Source organism: Olea europaea, chromosome 15, assembly GCF_002742605.1.
Source record: "Olea europaea var. sylvestris chromosome 15, O_europaea_v1, whole genome shotgun sequence".
NCBI classification, from domain to species: Eukaryota; Viridiplantae; Streptophyta; class Magnoliopsida; order Lamiales; family Oleaceae; genus Olea; species Olea europaea.
Window position 1 is genome coordinate 4,644,633 of NC_036251.1, and position 16,762 is coordinate 4,661,394.

General features: G+C 33.4%; 1 protein-coding gene and 1 long non-coding RNA gene across 8 annotated transcripts; both read right to left on the reverse strand.

Annotated features, from left to right (window-relative positions):
- Positions 1 to 754: 754 nt before the first annotated feature.
- Positions 755 to 2,209, reverse strand: LOC111409894. The gene is made up of 2 exons (XR_002705570.1): positions 2,005 to 2,209; positions 755 to 1,900 (listed from the first exon to the last, which is right to left on the reverse strand). It is a non-coding gene; the product is annotated as an uncharacterized LOC111409894 (long non-coding RNA).
- A 3,694-nt stretch (positions 2,210 to 5,903) lies between these two features.
- On the reverse strand, positions 5,904 to 14,308 carry LOC111409895 (RNA polymerase II-associated protein 3). Of its 7 annotated transcripts, none has more exons than XM_023039999.1 (13): positions 14,177 to 14,308; positions 13,566 to 13,664; positions 13,071 to 13,137; positions 12,937 to 12,986; positions 12,714 to 12,838; positions 12,514 to 12,635; positions 12,349 to 12,431; positions 10,745 to 10,906; positions 10,115 to 10,210; positions 7,805 to 7,987; positions 7,333 to 7,427; positions 7,141 to 7,238; positions 5,904 to 6,284 (listed from the first exon to the last, which is right to left on the reverse strand). In XM_023039999.1, exons 1-13 carry the CDS (start codon positions 14,216 to 14,218, stop codon positions 6,187 to 6,189), a joined length of 1,320 nt encoding a protein of 439 aa, XP_022895767.1. In that variant the 5' UTR covers positions 14,219 to 14,308; the 3' UTR covers positions 5,904 to 6,186. The 7 variants fall into 7 exon arrangements, with proteins under 7 accessions (XP_022895767.1, XP_022895766.1, XP_022895765.1 ...); XM_023039998.1 differs by having other exon boundaries at positions 13,071 to 13,152; XM_023039997.1 differs by adding an exon at positions 8,342 to 8,344 and having other exon boundaries at positions 7,805 to 7,966; positions 10,121 to 10,210; positions 12,937 to 13,152.
- Positions 14,309 to 16,762: the final 2,454 nt, after the last annotated feature.

A 16,762-nucleotide genomic window follows, 5' to 3' on the forward strand; every position in this document is an offset into this window, starting at 1 on the left:
TAGAGAAGACTAAAAAAAACTTATGTTTTTTAGACAAGTTATCACTCATCTACATAGCAAAAGATTATGAAATAAAATATTTTTTTGGTTAATACTTCTGTTACACAATGTATAAGAATTACTCAAAGAGGATTTTCTTACCCACGTCAACTATCAAATCATGACATTAATTAACACTAAATATACACATTAAGGAACATTAAATGTACCCCCAAAAAGGTTATTACTAGGGTATCGTGGACAATTTGCACCCAAAATAAGATATTTTTTAGTACATTTTCAAAAAAATGACAAATTTTTTGGCAATTGATAATGGAGGGACATCTATGCAAATTCCCATTCGAAAAAGTGACAAGCTAAAAAAAGTGACAAAACATTGATCAAAACCTTAAATATATATTGTTTTATGTAAATTCAGCCACTCTTCCACCACCACCATCACTCCACCTCTACTAAGGCCAACCCTTCGAGCAAAAGGTCACTCAAAACGTCACATAAAACACTAACCTTTGTTTTCAATTGAGACCTCATAAAAGGAAATACAAGCACCAAAACATGATATTTGTATTAAGTATCAATTCTATTCTAGTAAGAAATCATTTGTTATAGAAATAAACAACAACGCATCAACTCGACTTGAATCAGAGGCCTCATCGCACCTATTGTCCAACCAAAACAAAAACGACTTCTTTTTCATTCTTTCTTAAATACTTGTTCGACATAATATTTCACACTTTCTCAAAAGTTTTCATACTTGAACTAAAAAGGGACAATTAGACTAGGAACAAGGATAAAGACAGGAGAGTTACAACCTTGCTCTATACAAAAAGTTACAAGAAACAGGAGCTGCTTTGCTTCAATCTAATAACCAACAATACAACGGGGCTGCAAGATAAAACAGGGGCTGCGATTTGGGCTTTGCTTAGTGGGCTTCTCCCAGTACTTTGCAGTAGTTCCCTTGGAGACCTAGGACCCCCCTCTCTTTCGATATGTTCAATTTCTTGATCAACGCCTCAACAATATTTCCTAAACCTGATATCCATACCAAAATTACACTGAACGAGTACAAAATATCACCAAGGCATAAAAACTACAATAAAATGAAGATAAAATGCAGCACGAGAATTTTGTAATACCATTTGTGTTGTCAGATACGCGAACGTAATCACAAGATCAGTATTAGCAACTAATATTTAGTATTGAACATATTGCAGTAAGCACTAGCTAAGTGAAAACAAATTAGTATTCAACATCACCAATTGTAGTAAACAAGGGCATAGTACCAACTATTATTACACCTTGACGCTAGCTTTAAAACCAGACATCATATTCACCCATGACATGTCAAATAGAATTTAGTCAAAGTACCAAAACAGCACTTCACCATGGTAAGCAAATGAACTCTATATGCAGATGCCCATTCTAATAAGTAATCACATTGCAGTATTTCTCTTCTAAAACAAAACTATAGTACAGCAAATAATACATAAAGAACGTTTTGCAATCAACTCTGTATATCAAGATTGAAGAAATAAAGAAAGATCACATAGGAGAATTTTCATAGCATTTCATAAACAAATATCCACATAGCATTTTACACAAAACAAAACTCGACTGTCAAACCTCACAAAGTAATTATAATTGTGTTGAAAAAGTTTTAAATTCCAATCTTAAGCCACCATATACATTGTCAATGGAAAAATATAGCAAAAATTCCGACTGATCTCACATTGATTGAAAAATAACAAACATCACAAAGAAAAAGAACCTCATTATATCCCAAACCCAGTGCCACAAGCCGAGTTGCATCTTTAAAATCCTCAGTTATATCTGTAACTTTTGTCGTTCCTTCTCAATTTATACTAGCAGAAGCTAATAGAACTTTACAATCATCTGAGACCTTTAAAATTTCAAACGATAAAAGGTAATTGTATCAAAACCCCAATCGAATACTCATATTTCAAGAGAAAAAGAAAAATGAAGGACTAGATCAATAGCTCTTACCGTTAATGGTGCACAGTAAAGCGAAAACTTCAAGAAAAAGTCTATAGAGGACGAAATAGTTATCAATTGGAGACACCAAAGCCACCATGGAATGATTCGCTGGTTGGCGATTGTTTTTTCACCCTATGTTTTTCGTACAAAGAAACTTGAGTTGTGGATTTTGTGGCGATTTTGAGATTTTTGTCTATAATCAGTGGTGGGCATTGCATTGTGTTTGGGTTTTGAGTGGATTTGGGCATATTAATTACGAGATTAAACATTTTAATTAGTATTAATAGTATTAGGCCTAATACCTCCAAAACTAACAAATTAGAATAATACTTTTAAAATTAATTAAAGGGAAAATTACACCATTGTATGTAAAGATCACACCTCAAAAATCAGGTATGAAACAAATTTAACCAGAAATCATGTAATAATTTAATATTTTATTATTAATAATTATATTCTAAATTCAACACCCACGAGAAATCCCTAAATCATTTTATCCCATTTTCTCTTTTTTACTCTCTTCAATGATGAGTAACAGAAACTTCAACAATGACGGAAGTCGAAGTTGGAAGCCGTCGCGGAGAGCACCCTCGACGATGCTGCTGCGATCTAGAGATGGTGCAGTCTCTAATCGCACTGCTTGCAAAAATTTGCCTCTCTATCACTCTGCGTGCAGCGATGTTGCCATTCATTGCGCTGTCGTGCGCAATAGGTGCTGCTAATGGCGTTAGTGGATTGTGGTAGTGCTAATGGAGTTGGTGGTTCGTAGCAAGTGCAGTGATGCCACTGTGACTACAGTTGATAAGATCCTTTGGATAGTTTCGCAGTGCTCACAGTCAATTGGAACTGTTGAGGTGGTGATGAAGTAGCAACTTGCTATTCCTTCGAGTCATCATCCTGGCTTATTACAGATATTAGCTTCCAAAGCGGTAAGATAAAAATTGTGTCATTAATGGTTGCAGCGATCATTCTATCTATTGCACTTACAGAGTCCATTTCGCAGACGGTGGTTTTGGTGATGTGGTGGTTGTAATTGGATCTGGTAAGTTGTAATTCTAGCTGCGGTGGATTTGGATGGTGATGCGATGGTCTCAGCGATTGTATCTGTTGAGTTGGTGGTGATGTGTGGTTGTGGTGGTGGTTCTAGCGGCGATGGTTTTGACAATGTGGTGGAGGTTATTGGATCTGGTGGGTGGATGTTCTAGTGATGGTGGTTTTGGATGGGAGTTTGGGTGCGGTGATGGTGAGTTTTCTCTTACTTTTTGGGTGATGGTGACTGTGATGTTGGTTGGCGATGGTAAGGCGGTGATGGTGGTCATGGATGTGGCGACGGTGGTTGTGGATGGGATGGGTGGCGGGGGTGATGGTGGTGCTGGTATGATCTGATTGGTGGTGGTGTTAACTATGCACAATTTGAATTGGTGGTGGTGCGGTGTAGGCGACGAGGGTGATGGTGGTTTTTTTGTTAAATTGGTGTTGGTACATTGCAGTCAATGGTGTGGTGCAAGTGGCAATTTCGTGGTGGTGATTTGTGACCAAAATTGGTGCTGGATCAAAATCTGCGGTAGGGGTATTTGGTAAATGTGACCAACTATTTGTAATATGTGACCAATAAATTTGAACATATGTGATCCTGTGATTTGTAATTTTTTTGATCTGTGATCAATGAAATAATTTGTAACATGTAAATTTTTTATCCGTGACCTTGAAATAATCTGTGACCTACAAAATTTTTTAATTGTGACCTCGAAATAATCTGTAACCAATTAATTGAATGATATGTGACCAATAAGTAAATTTGTGATCAATAATTATCAATTTGTTACCATTAATCGTGTAACTGTGACTTTATTATATTTAATTAATAAATATTTTCAATTTTATTATACAGAAACCTGAATTTTAAATTTTTAAATTTTGTACCTGATTTGTGAATTGGTGTAAACAATACACCATACATATGAATTTTTCCCTTAATTAAAATCTTAAATCCCGTAATTAATATGCTTAGCCCACCCCAACCAAAGCCTTAGGAAGCCCCAAATCATCACCCCCAACACTGTCACCAAAATCCTTGAGCTCCACTGCCTCTCCTCCTACAGCTACTTTCAATAAGGTTCTCTCCCCCTCCCCACAATGGTGTTTTACATAGATTTATCTAATCACAGTTCACATGATACACAACAACCTCTTATCATGGCTATTTCTAATCCAACCTCTCAAGTTGAGTGCAGTACTGAAGAAGCTTACTCATGGACTGAGGTCTGATAAGTACTAAGATTTTCTAGAGATGGCTATTATGATGATAAAATTAACTTCTCCTTGTATTTTCCATCTTGTTTCAACAAAGGTCGTGCAATTTTCGCAAGTGGAAGTCTATTCGACCCTGTAGAATACAATGGCAAAACTTATGTTCCTGGCCATGTAACATATATGTTCGACTTTGATTTGTGGAGAATTATAGACTGAGAATCATTCTCTGTGTAAGTTCAAGCTAACAATGCTTATATATTTCCCGCTCGGTTTCGATTTGGTCATCTCTGGTGCTATTCGCGTGCACGATGAAGTACACAGCCGATTAGATAGTGTCTTGTCGTGAATTTTGTCTTGAATGGGGATTCTGTAGTTATGTTTTAAATGAGTAAGGATTGTGAACATATAGATGATGAAGGGGGTGAGGTACCTGTTTCTTTTTGGGATTACTGTTGGAGTATAGATGTTTGAAGAGGTAGCAAATTGGTCTCCATTAGTTGAAGGAACTTAAACGAGGAGCAAAAAGCCTGTTGGCAATGTATTTAGGTTTGAAACTTATAATGTAAAAAATTGACATTTATGAAGTTCACTTTTATGATTTTGCTATTGTGATTCGAAATATGTTTGAAAGTAACATTCTTGAACTTGAGAAGATATTGATTGTCAATACATATGAAAAATTAACTTTGAATCAATTAAACTGATGTATATAAAGTGTCTGACGAAAGGAGAATATGAAAAAATGACATTATAAAAAAAGTCACACTATCTCATTTGAGAAATTAATTAGATGTGTATACATGTGCATTTTTAAAAACTTGAACATACAAATTCAAGCCTTGTTTTATGCTAATACATAAAAGATAGTTTTTAATCAATTAGATTGATGTATACAATGTGTTTGTTTAAGGAAAATGTGTCTAAAAAAAAGTCTCATTGGAGCAATTAATTAGATGTATATGTGTACATTTTTTTTTGAAAATTTGAACATAACCATGTTTTTTTTAATACGTATGAAAATGAAAACTTTGAATCAATTAGATTGAAACATGCAGAGTGTTTACTCAAGAAGAATATGGAAAAGTGTCCCTTTTTATTTTCTGTCACTTTTTTTGAATCTATATAACTTTTTAAATTTGTGTCACTTTTTTTTTAAATTTCTATTACTTTTTTTGAATTTTGTCACTTTTTACAATCGTCTTCTTGAAATTTCTATCACTTTTGAGTGACAAACATCACTTTTTAATAAAAATGAGGTTACATATTATTTTTTTAATAAAAAAGTAATATTAAATTTTTAAAAGTGAAAAAAGGTTTACTTTTTCCTTTTTAAAGTGATAATTATTATAAAAGGAAAAAAGTGACATCATGCCATTTTTTAATTTTAGGCAGTATGTTTTACTCTCAGAAAAACTTTTTGTATAAATTTTCAAAAAACCCCTAATTTTAAGGGTATTTTTGTAAGTTGCCTATAATACTATTCTAATTTCTTACTTTAGAGTAACGGGCCTAATTTTCCCTTTTTTGCTAAATGTACCAATTAGAGCAATTGGACCAGACCACAATCTTGTTCGTGGATTCACAAGCCAGACCAACCAGTTCGGTCCGATTTTAACAACTATTTTTTTGACTAATAATTTTCTTTTTTTATCTAGTCCAGTTAAAATCATACAATAATTTCATCATACATTATTAACTAGTACCCATTTGTTATCCACATATTTCATGGGATCCCGTGTACAGCCTAATGATTTCTGGCAAAGTAGAATATTAAATTAAGAAATATCATCATACAACTGCAAGCAACAAGGTACTCCGTGCTAAAAAACATCGATATATTGTTTTCCGACTCCAACACCTGACAAGTTTCTCCTTGAAGAAATTGCTCGAAACAGGCAGACCTTAGAAATGAAATCCATCCTCCAAAGCACAACTCCATCATTGTTTTACGCCATATTTTAAGCGCAAATTACCAAGATTCTCAGCATATTCCGACGTACCCTTGCTGAAGACTTCGTCCCATATCTTCCAAAGATCTGATTTAAGAGGAAATCCAGTTCAGTTAAATGGATATGAAGTGAAATCTCAAAGAAGCCGAACTTGCAAATACTAGTCTACCGTCTACTCTTCAATGGAATGCCCTTAGCTAATGCAAACAAATGTACTGAATTGGAACTAAATCCTAGACATGAACCTCTATGAAAACCAGATTTGAGACCTTTTCATATAGAGAATGTTCATCTTGTTAACACCAGTCCAATTAAAAGCTCTCTCTAACAAAGTAGGAAAATTTTACTTGTACATAATTATTGCACATAATGGTGTCCATAATATGATGTGACAATCATCTAGTTGTTGATGTGGATGTTTGAGATTTGAATTAAAGATTAGATTCAGTACCACGTGTAATTATAGACACCATTAGATTCAGTCTCAAGTCCTAACACGTCTCCATCTGAACTTGTGTGTGTATGGTGTACAGGTTGGTAAAATGTGAATCCAGCAATGCATTCTCCCCAAAGTGAAACCCCAATTATATGTATTCTTACTTGTCCAATATTTTAACAACCTTCATTTTACTTCACGCGCGCGCGCACACAAAAAAAAAATAAAAAAAAAAATAAAAAATATTAGATTAAAATAAAGGCCAGCATAAATCTCGTAAGAACAGATGAATCACTCACGAGGTGGTTTGTAAAATTAGTTATCAATTAATGTAAGAAAATAAAACTAGAACTGAAAATAAAACTAGAACTGACAAATAGTTATTATTAACGTAGCGCCAGCAGTTATGATTTGAAGGCACTGAAAAATATAGCTTGACCTTGGCTACAGTATAGACAACATATAGTCCATGGAATTACATAACAGAGAATTTGCACATAGACATACCAGCCTTATCCGATGGTGAAAGGCACATGATAACCATGTCAAATCTGGGGACCTTGGTTAAGTTCTCCAAGTATTTTACACCTAAATCCATATCTTCCCTGCCAAACAGAATAATCAAATATATGTTAGCATTTAATTACAACTACGAGCATGAAGATTCCACCAATATATGATAAAAACTAAATAACTTACGTGAAAAAGGTAGCAATACACCTAATAACGTCAACAAGCATCGGAGCAGACAAAGCATTTTTAAATATCCCTGGTAATGCAGTTGCTGGTGTCACCTGATAAGTGGAAAACACATTTATATTTCAAAATTTACAAAATACAAAAAACCAACAATAAGAAGCCATGTATCAAATGATCTTTTTCTTTATTTTTGGCACTTCATGGTATCCATTTCTGTTTTGTCATAAATGGAATAGGTCGCATTTCAACAACTAAACTTTATTACTACAGGAAATATTGTATAATTTCAACTATCATCATCCTCAGAGGCTACCATCACTGGGGGAAAATTCCTTCTTCTGAGAAAAATGACAGCTATACAAGTGTGTGAAGTCCAACACAAATTGCACCTTTAACTTGGAAAAAAATAAATAAATACAAAAATAAAGAAAGAAGAAGAAAGGCAGAGAAAATGACAGCGTAATATTTTGACCTTCAATAAATGAGCCTGTAGAGTTCGATCACCCGATAGTCCTCGCCAAGAAACCTCAAACTGATAAGCTGAATTTGGAGGGGAAATATTTTTCGCAGCTTCAGCCTTGGCAAGATTAGCAGCTCTGGCAGCAAGCTCCTGCACTGATGCCTTCAACTCTTGCTCGCCATTTTTGTGTTCAATCTACAAAGAGTTTTAATAAGAACAGATTACCCATGTGTGAGAGAGAAGGAAATTTGACACCAAGACCCTATGTTATAACCATGATATATTTTATCTAAAAGCAAATATGACACAAATTGTCCTCACTATCTGAATCTATATTTATTAATATCAGATAGAAACAGCATGACCATGTTTTACTTCAAACCTAGACATCATAGAATTGAACCGATTAATGATGCCTCATCGTATGTTTTTCTGAAATCATAAAATACTTTTGACTTTAACTGCCAAGACACTCCTCATAGCATCTCATCGTATGTTTTTCTGCCCATGGATAGATTACTTGCTAATCATAATAAAATGAAGAAGTACAATCTTTATTATGCTTGTTTAGAGTTAATTCCGAATATATAGCTTAGTTCTCATTTTCATTTTTTAAGAAATTAAAAAGGCTAACTTAAGAGGTATTGTTTACAAAATTAAAAACAGGTCTCCATACTGTAGTGTAGCAATATTTTTACCCCAAAAAAGCACAGAATAGGACCTATTATTTGTTTGCATTACAGCCCTATATATTAGTTCTTGAGCTATTAAAAGAATGACTTAATCAGGGCTTGTGTTCAACATATATCATCATGGTATGCCCATCAAAACCCATGGGTGGTAATGAGAAGAACTATAGAATGGATTGCTACCTATGCATCTATTGCCCAGGTAAATGGAAGTTTATGATAAGACCTTTTGAATTGCAGACAATTTCTTATTACAAATAAATCCCAACAACTTCAAGAGTTACCTTCTACATAAATGATTTGATTCACTAACATTTATGACATGTGGCCTTATGGTTCTTTTCCTGTTTGGATGATCAAGGGCAGTGCACCACTAATAGGGTGTTGTGTGGGCATTCAGCGTTAATCTTTTTAGTCAAAATGCAGCACACATCAATCCAGTCAAGCATCAAATATTGGAATATGAGTGCATATGTGCATGCCAGTCATTCTATATTTCTAGCAAATTTTGGTAAACATTAAGAGATTTCCCATAATTTGACCAACTTCTCCATCCAATGGTCTTCTTTGGCAAGGTAGCAAATTTCTGAACTCGTCTTCGTTTTATTTGCACATCCATTCATCCATCAAGCAATTTTGAATCTTAGTTCAGAATAGGAGGAAAACCTTACATGTTACTGAGAGTTCTGACAAAAGATGTTTTGTCCTCAGACCAGGAACACAACATGCATCAGTAGAACCCTATTAGAACAACAAAGCCTGAAAGTCCTTTGGCTTTCTAACTAGAAAGTACTTCCCTTGAATTAATGCTCATCGTCGTAATGCCCTTAAGCTGGCCACCATAAATCTCATATCACACTCCTAAAATTCCATATTGAATAATTAATTCATGATGTCCCCCCTCCTTCCCCATGCCACTGCAATTCTCCGCCCAAGTTCCACTTTCTGCTATACTCCTACAATGCGAAATGGTAGAAAAGGTTTGTCCTAAAGTAATAACCTAAAGATGGCTAGGGAACACCGATGCTCTCTTCAGATCTTGGAAAGCCAGAAATTTTCTAATTATGCTTTATAGTTCTCCAAAGGTTTGACAATAAATCAATGAAAGAGCAGAACAAGAGAAAAATTAAGGTTTCTTTTAATAAAGTATAATCATATATCTATTCTCTGTTGTACGGACGCTTTAAATAAAGTAGCATGTCCATGTCCAACACGTGTCGAACAAGAACAGAATTTCAACACTCCTTAGACACTCTACTATGATCATGTTTCTTTCTTTACAGATATATTATACATTTTTAACTCAAAGTTATTATTAAATAACAAATAAGTAATCTTATTTAAAAGACCTCAACAAGAAAGATAAATAACAAATACAAACTAAAATTATACTATGTAAATAAAGAATTTTCAAGAATTTAATCAATGAGCTATGTAAATAAAGAATTTTAAAGAATATAATTAATGAGTTGATGATGTGCAGTGTCGATATTTTTTTGAAAAATTACGTGTTGGCATGTCCGACACTATCCGTTTTGGTTCATTATATTATCTATCTATACCACTTCGAAACCACACAGGATATACACTATAAGTAAAGCTTGTCCATCAAAGCAAGGATCTCAAAATAAACCTTTACATTCCCAAAACTAGTGTTCATATCAGCTCTATGGGTTCTGAGTCTGCTGCTTTCGACCTCCATGGATGTCTCTGCACCACCTTCTCTATCCTGCCAACAAATTTTTGAAGTTCAAAAAGATAAATAAACACATAATTCAGATAAGTAGCTTTATAAGACAGAACCAGAGTATACGATGGACAAATAATAATTCTATTTTAGTCCCTGAATCTACCATTCAAAAATAAACCTCTTCATAATTTAAAAAAGTAGCTTTAAGAGAGAGAACCAAAGTATAAGATTGACAACTTATAATTCTATTTTAGTCCACGGATCTGCCATTAAAAATAAACCTCTTCATAATTTAAATATTTTCTAGACAAACAATAACAAAAAATTGCTCATAGGTATGTTACAACTTTGTAGTGTTCATAGTGAACCCAATACCAAAATGCCAAAAAGTAGAATCAGGACGTTGCTTAACCGCGCCTAAGACATTACATTCTTTCGTTACCTAACCAAAAGTTGGACCCTGTAGCAGCCTCAATAGGCACCTAATTCGTGATTCTTTTAATACATAGTAAACTAATTCTTCAAAAGATAACTGGTAAAAGGTGAAAATAAGTAAACTGCAGTTGTTCAGACCTTGGAATTATCCTTTAGAACCTCAGCCACTCCTGCAGGAGAACTTGGTGAAACAGATTGGACCTTGTGTATAGATTTGCTCTTTTCTACCTTCAACTTTCCCTCTCTTTGTACTCCTTGCGAAGAACCTCCTGCTACGCCAGATGCCTTCTTAAGAATCTCCTACAAGAGTAAATGCAACAACAATAGATAAAAAAAAGAAATGTATAAAGAACGAGCAGCAACAATTGTCCAGAAGAAGACTTTAACAAGAACAAAAAAGGTTAAGGATAAAGCATCAATATTACAGCATTTTAGCTACATTGAAAACCTCGAAGCTTTACAGCCTGCAAAAGGAAGCTTCAGAAGAGTAAAGATGGCATGAGGAGAAACTATGGAATGTGCATCAAAGCATTATAGTAGATATTCTTTTGCTTCACATAATATGACAGTCGGGAGGAATGTCTTTCTTCACCAAACCACCTCAGGTTACCAAAACACTACTTCCACTTCTTCACTACCAAGAAATTCTTCTCGTCTTTTGAGCATCAAAGCCTTACCACCACACTGAAGCCTCATAACCTAATACCATCCCATCTTCAATGATAGACCTCGACATGAACGGCCCTAAAATGACCTTTCCTGTTTCTGTCTATAACTGATGGGCTTAGAGGACTCTGCTTTACATATTATACATGTTTTGTTACAAGGATTATAAGAGACTGACCTTATGCTTACAGAACAAATTTTTGAGAACACTTATTTCTCCGAAGTTTTGCCTGAAATATGTTCCACATGCTTTATATGTTGAAAATGTTTCAACTGTTAGGCCATCAAAAAGTGATTTTGTTCTGCAAACTATTCAAAGACTTGTTTCAGCCAGTACTTAAAATTTTTGCATAATTGTGCACAAAAGTCCTGAATAACCGTCGTACCATTCTTGTAGATTAGTTATCCTCAACTTCAATTTCAAAATACAGATTCTGCATATCCGCCAAATGAATTTTCAACTTTTTTATCGATTCCCACAGTTACTTGAAAAATAATTCTACGAAATGCACAACGGAGGCATATAATATTCTTTCCCCTTTCTTTTTGTACTCAAAATAGGGTATGCACCTTCAATTGTATACGTAACAATCTTAATACAAAATCAATCAATCTATAAATTTTATGTTTCTCCATCAGCTAGGTCACATTCTTAATAGAAGCCAAGATTTTCATATCCTTAGGCGTTCTATAACCACCCAACATATTAGCAAGGCACTTTTTCCCCTTGGTGTTGCAAATAACAGATAGAACATGCTTCCAGTTTCTCCATAGGATTGTCAATGGCATAAGGTAGACTAATAAACAATTGTTAATTTTTACAATTAGTAACATAAAATGACATTCCATGTATTTTAAATGAACCATGCACCACAATCATAGTATCCCTGCAGATGCTCCAAGGTGAAATTTTTCCAGCACTTTGAACACCATCAAATTAAGCAATAAAAAAATTCTAAAATTTTAACTAATCCATGAAAGCCACAATAAAACTTCCTACGATGAGCCAATGATTATATCTTATTGCAAAAATTAGAAATAACAGCATTTGGACTAGGCAAAGATAAGATTTATACCTTCTCCAACAAAGATTTGAGTTCTGCATACTGCTTCTTGATCTCTTGGTTGTGTGGATCCAACCTCAAAGCAAATGAAGTGTCTGCATTGGGTTATAACTATTTCAGCCAGAGCATATGAGCAAAATGATTGAAAAGATATTTAGTATATCAATTTGGTTATACCATCAATGGATTCTTTTAGTTTTCCAAGTTCTTTTCTAGCTGTTGATCGGCGAGAATATGCCTTTATGTAGCGGTCATCTAAATTTAAGGCCTCTGTACAGTCATTCTCCGCTTCCTGGAATCTAATCAATAAATTAAAAGAGTAACCATCTTGTTCATTGCAAAATTCATAAATTATATGCAGAATAAATAGAAAATACCTCTTGATTTTGATATAAGCCATTGCCCTGTTTGCGTAAGCTACTGCAGTTGGTGAGAAAGCAATGCTTCGAGAGTAGCAATCTATTGCTTCATTAAACTTCTTTTGCTTGAAAAACTCGTTACCCTGAAAAATGATATAGAAAAAGAGATCAGCATAAAATGGAAGCTAGGCATCCCGTCACCATAATAACCGAACTTGTTCACAGACACAGCATATCATACCAACTCTTTTTCTGAATTGGCATCCACAGCTTCTTCTTCCATTAAGCCATCTGATAAACGATGGATTGCATCATAGTCCTTCATATAATCATATTGTCTGCCAGAACCTAAATTATCCAAAGCCGTAGTTTTACCCATTGGTGGTTTCTCGTTAACTCCCGTGCCATTAGAATGTTGACTAGCACTGTTCATGCTATGTCTCTGAGCAGGAAGATCCTTGAAAAATAAGTTCATAATATGAGAAACAGCAATCTGAAATAATAGTGTTTGTTTGGGGGAGAGTATTTAAAGTGAAAAATGATTTTTTTGAAGAATGTATGGTATAAAAATAGGAAAAGTTATGGGCACATGTGCAAAGTTATTTCAGGGAGTGAATATGTGGTTGAAAATGAGTTCGGGCGAAAATGATTTTCAATAAGCCCTTCCGAACAAAAGCAAACATGCAAAAAGCCAAAAAAAACCTACAAAGTTTTTAAAGACAAGTATTTTCAGAGCGGTATCTGGTTGCACATAAATAACAATTCTATACTGAAGACTCTAAAATGAAAGTAGCAAAGTATTCACAGATTTCTCGGGAAAAAACTTGACGTAAAGTAAAAAAGGAAACAGCAGAATAGGTTGAACAATACCAACTTGTCCTTGCCAACAAATTGTGATTTCAATCTCTTGTCTTTGTCCTTAAATGATAATTCCCAGTCCTGTAAGTTATTCAAAAGCCCCTCGAAGTCCTGATCAAGAAGTAAAATCAATGACCCGTGATCTTTTACGAACAATATTACAGAAACCATATAAAATTTCTCAGTCATTCTCTCATTAGATGATCACAAAATAAATATATAGTACGAAAATCGGGAAAAGAAAATGGAAACCTTTTCCTCTACAATTGAATAACATGAAAACGGAGCAGAAAAAGGAAAAAATGGACGGTAACTAGATAAATAAAGGAGGAATTCAAAGGAAAAATTAGAATCAATTTTTGAGATTTAAAGGAAATTACAATACGCATGAAACAAACTGAAAATTTGAAACATCGATACATTCACTCGTAAGTTCTTTTAGAATTATGAGTTCAGTTTCTAGTTCTCTTGGAAAGTAATCCAACTAATTCCATTAAACTAAAACGCTCAAAATAATAACCTAGTAAAGCACAAATTAAACTTAATAAATTTCAAAAAAGTACATACAAAGCAACACTGATCGACATCAATATAAAAAAATGTTAAAGAGAGAAAGAGATTACTTGAAATTGATCGCGAGCATGCTTTGGAGGAACTTTCGCCATTCATCCAATTCCGAGCAGAAGAATGTACAAAATGACTCTTTTGCGATGCTTCTGGAGTATTGTTTAAAAAAAAAAAAAAAAAATGTTAAAATCGCGTTTTGTGGTTCATTTAAAAAAAAAAAAAAAAAAAAAAAAAAAAAGGGGTACCCCTCACAATTTATTTTGCATTAATTGCCAGACCTCGGAAAAACTTACAAACAATAATAATCCATAAATAATAGAGCTTTGCTACGTGACAGGTTTGTTGACGTTTTATAATTGAACAGGCAATTTGATCATTAATTTAAATAAGTGATAATTTTGTTGATATTTTATGACGTAGTAAGCAATTTGATAGTTAATTTTAAGTAAGTCTAATCATTAATTTTGAGTATGTGACAGTTTTGTTGACATTTTATGACGTAGCAGACAATCTCAAATCGATGGCCAAATTTTTTACAAGTCAATGAATGTCGATCAAGATGTTCAAAATGAATGTCAAAAGCAAGATTTCCTTAAACAACAATAATCAATAAGGGTTTGTTTGATTAGCAACATGAAATTTACATGGAAAGATTATAACTTTTAAACAATTAAATTGTCTAGAATTTATTTATATGAAATTTGTCGATTAAATGTGTTTGATTAATTTAATTTTCAATCCAAAAAAATGTTACTTTTATTCATTTTTTATTTCTGGGTTGATGAGAGAGAGGAGCTACATGAGAGAGAAAGAGAGGAAAATTACCTAAAAAATAAAAATCTACTCCCCTTAAAAAGATATTTTCTTTGTTTTCATGGAAAATATGATTACTTGATCAAAATAAGGAAAATATTTTTCATGAAAAAAATATCAATTAAATAGCACAAAAATAGGAATTTTGATGAATAAAAAATATTAACAAACAAACGCACTCTAACTTAAATCCGAGGTGTCAAACATAGTAGACGATAGTTCCATCCAAATTTTGAAAGTCGAGAATGGGTCGAATTATTCAAAAGAAAATGATGTTGTGTGCCATTTATATTTAAAACTAAATGGGATATTGAATATAACAGAATTTTAAGTATTTTATATTTTCTCTCTTATAGGAGACGAAATTGAAAAAAATTTATCTGGTAACGTCAAACGTTGCGTAATCCAACTCACCTTTACACTTCGATATCCATCTCACAAAACTTAATTTCAATGTTTAAGTTGAAAAATACAACATTTTCTAATTCATGAATAGCTAGATTTCAATGTTGACTAATTTGACTTCCAATGCTTATGACAATATAATGAAAATTTATTTCGACGTGAATTGGAATTAACTTTTCAAATCAATGACCGAAAAGCTTTCTTTTCTCTAATTGATCCACTTTCAATAAATGAGAGTTTTACGTGGAGTTAGTTAACCATACAAATTCGTTACATGCATATGATCGAGGGCTCACCATTAATTTGATAGAAAATTTTTTAGAATAATTTTTGTTAAAAGTGATTTTTATCTAAAAATGAGTAGTTAAAAGTAGAAAAACAAATATAAATCGACGTACAAAATTATTTTATTGAAAGAATGTGAGACTATAAATAAGGATAAATTAGAAACCAATATACCATTCAAGCCAAAATATGATTCAAAATAGGAATATCTTCTAACAAAGTAATAGCAAAAGATCCACCAAGCCATTCTTTACTGAAATTCTAAAGATACTAATATAATTTACATATGCTTAAGTGGAAATAAAAAATCTAAACCGCAGACACTTAGTATGGGGCACTTCATGATTTAAACGACTCTATTTCCACTATGCTTTGTCTAAATACGAAGTCTTGGTCTTGAGTTCCCGCTACATTACAAAAGCATAGATACGTAGTAAAACATGTCTAGTCCGTCAACTTTGTTATTACATTAAGACCAACATGAACTCAGTACAAGTGCTCATATTAGCATCGAGGGCAAGTCGACCAAATCAACAAGCAGTCATAGATCATGTCTTGTGTATAGGCCCCGTTTGGTCACTATTTTTTTCAAAATGTATTTTTTCTCTCTCTTCTTTTCAACCACACATTTTTTATTAAAATAATATTACACGTAAATCAAAAACTTTTCTTATTTTTCAACTACACATTTCACATGAATTTACTATTCTAAAATGTATTTTTACATAAAAATACCTATCAAACATTCCATAATATAATATAATATAGGGATGACAAAAAATCCCGTCCCGACGAACCTTGCCCCAAATGGGTTGACGGGACAGGGCAGGGCGCTCCCGAACCCGCCCCGTGAAGATTAAAAAAGAAAACGAAAAGAATAAATATAATTTTATTTCTAAATAATTTACCTGCTAAAGACCCATTTAAAATTTGTATTTTATTCTTTAATTATAATATAACTCAAAATTTTGAAAATGTAAAAAAAAAAATAAAAATAAAAAATTAAATGAGGGAAAAAGTTGCCCCTGCTCCGCCCCGTCTAAGGCGAGGCAGGGTGCGAGGCGGGATGGGATTTTTCCACCCCAAACCTGTCCCGTTGTCATCTCTAAAATAATACTATATATAAATATATTTCAAAT

Excerpts from the sequence above, each read along its gene's own strand:
- LOC111409895 (XM_023039992.1), bottom strand. The coding sequence starts at position 14,218 with ATGGCGAAAGTTCCTCCAAAGCATGCTCGCGATCAATTTCAA. Across the intron at positions 12,839-12,936 it reads CCAATTCAGAAAAAGAGTTG|GGTAACGAGTTTTTCAAGCA; the intron begins GTATGATATGCT and ends ATCATTTTTCAG. Across the intron at positions 7,239-7,332 it reads TGTATTGCTACCTTTTTCAC|GGAAGATATGGATTTAGGTG; the intron begins GTAAGTTATTTA and ends TCTGTTTGGCAG.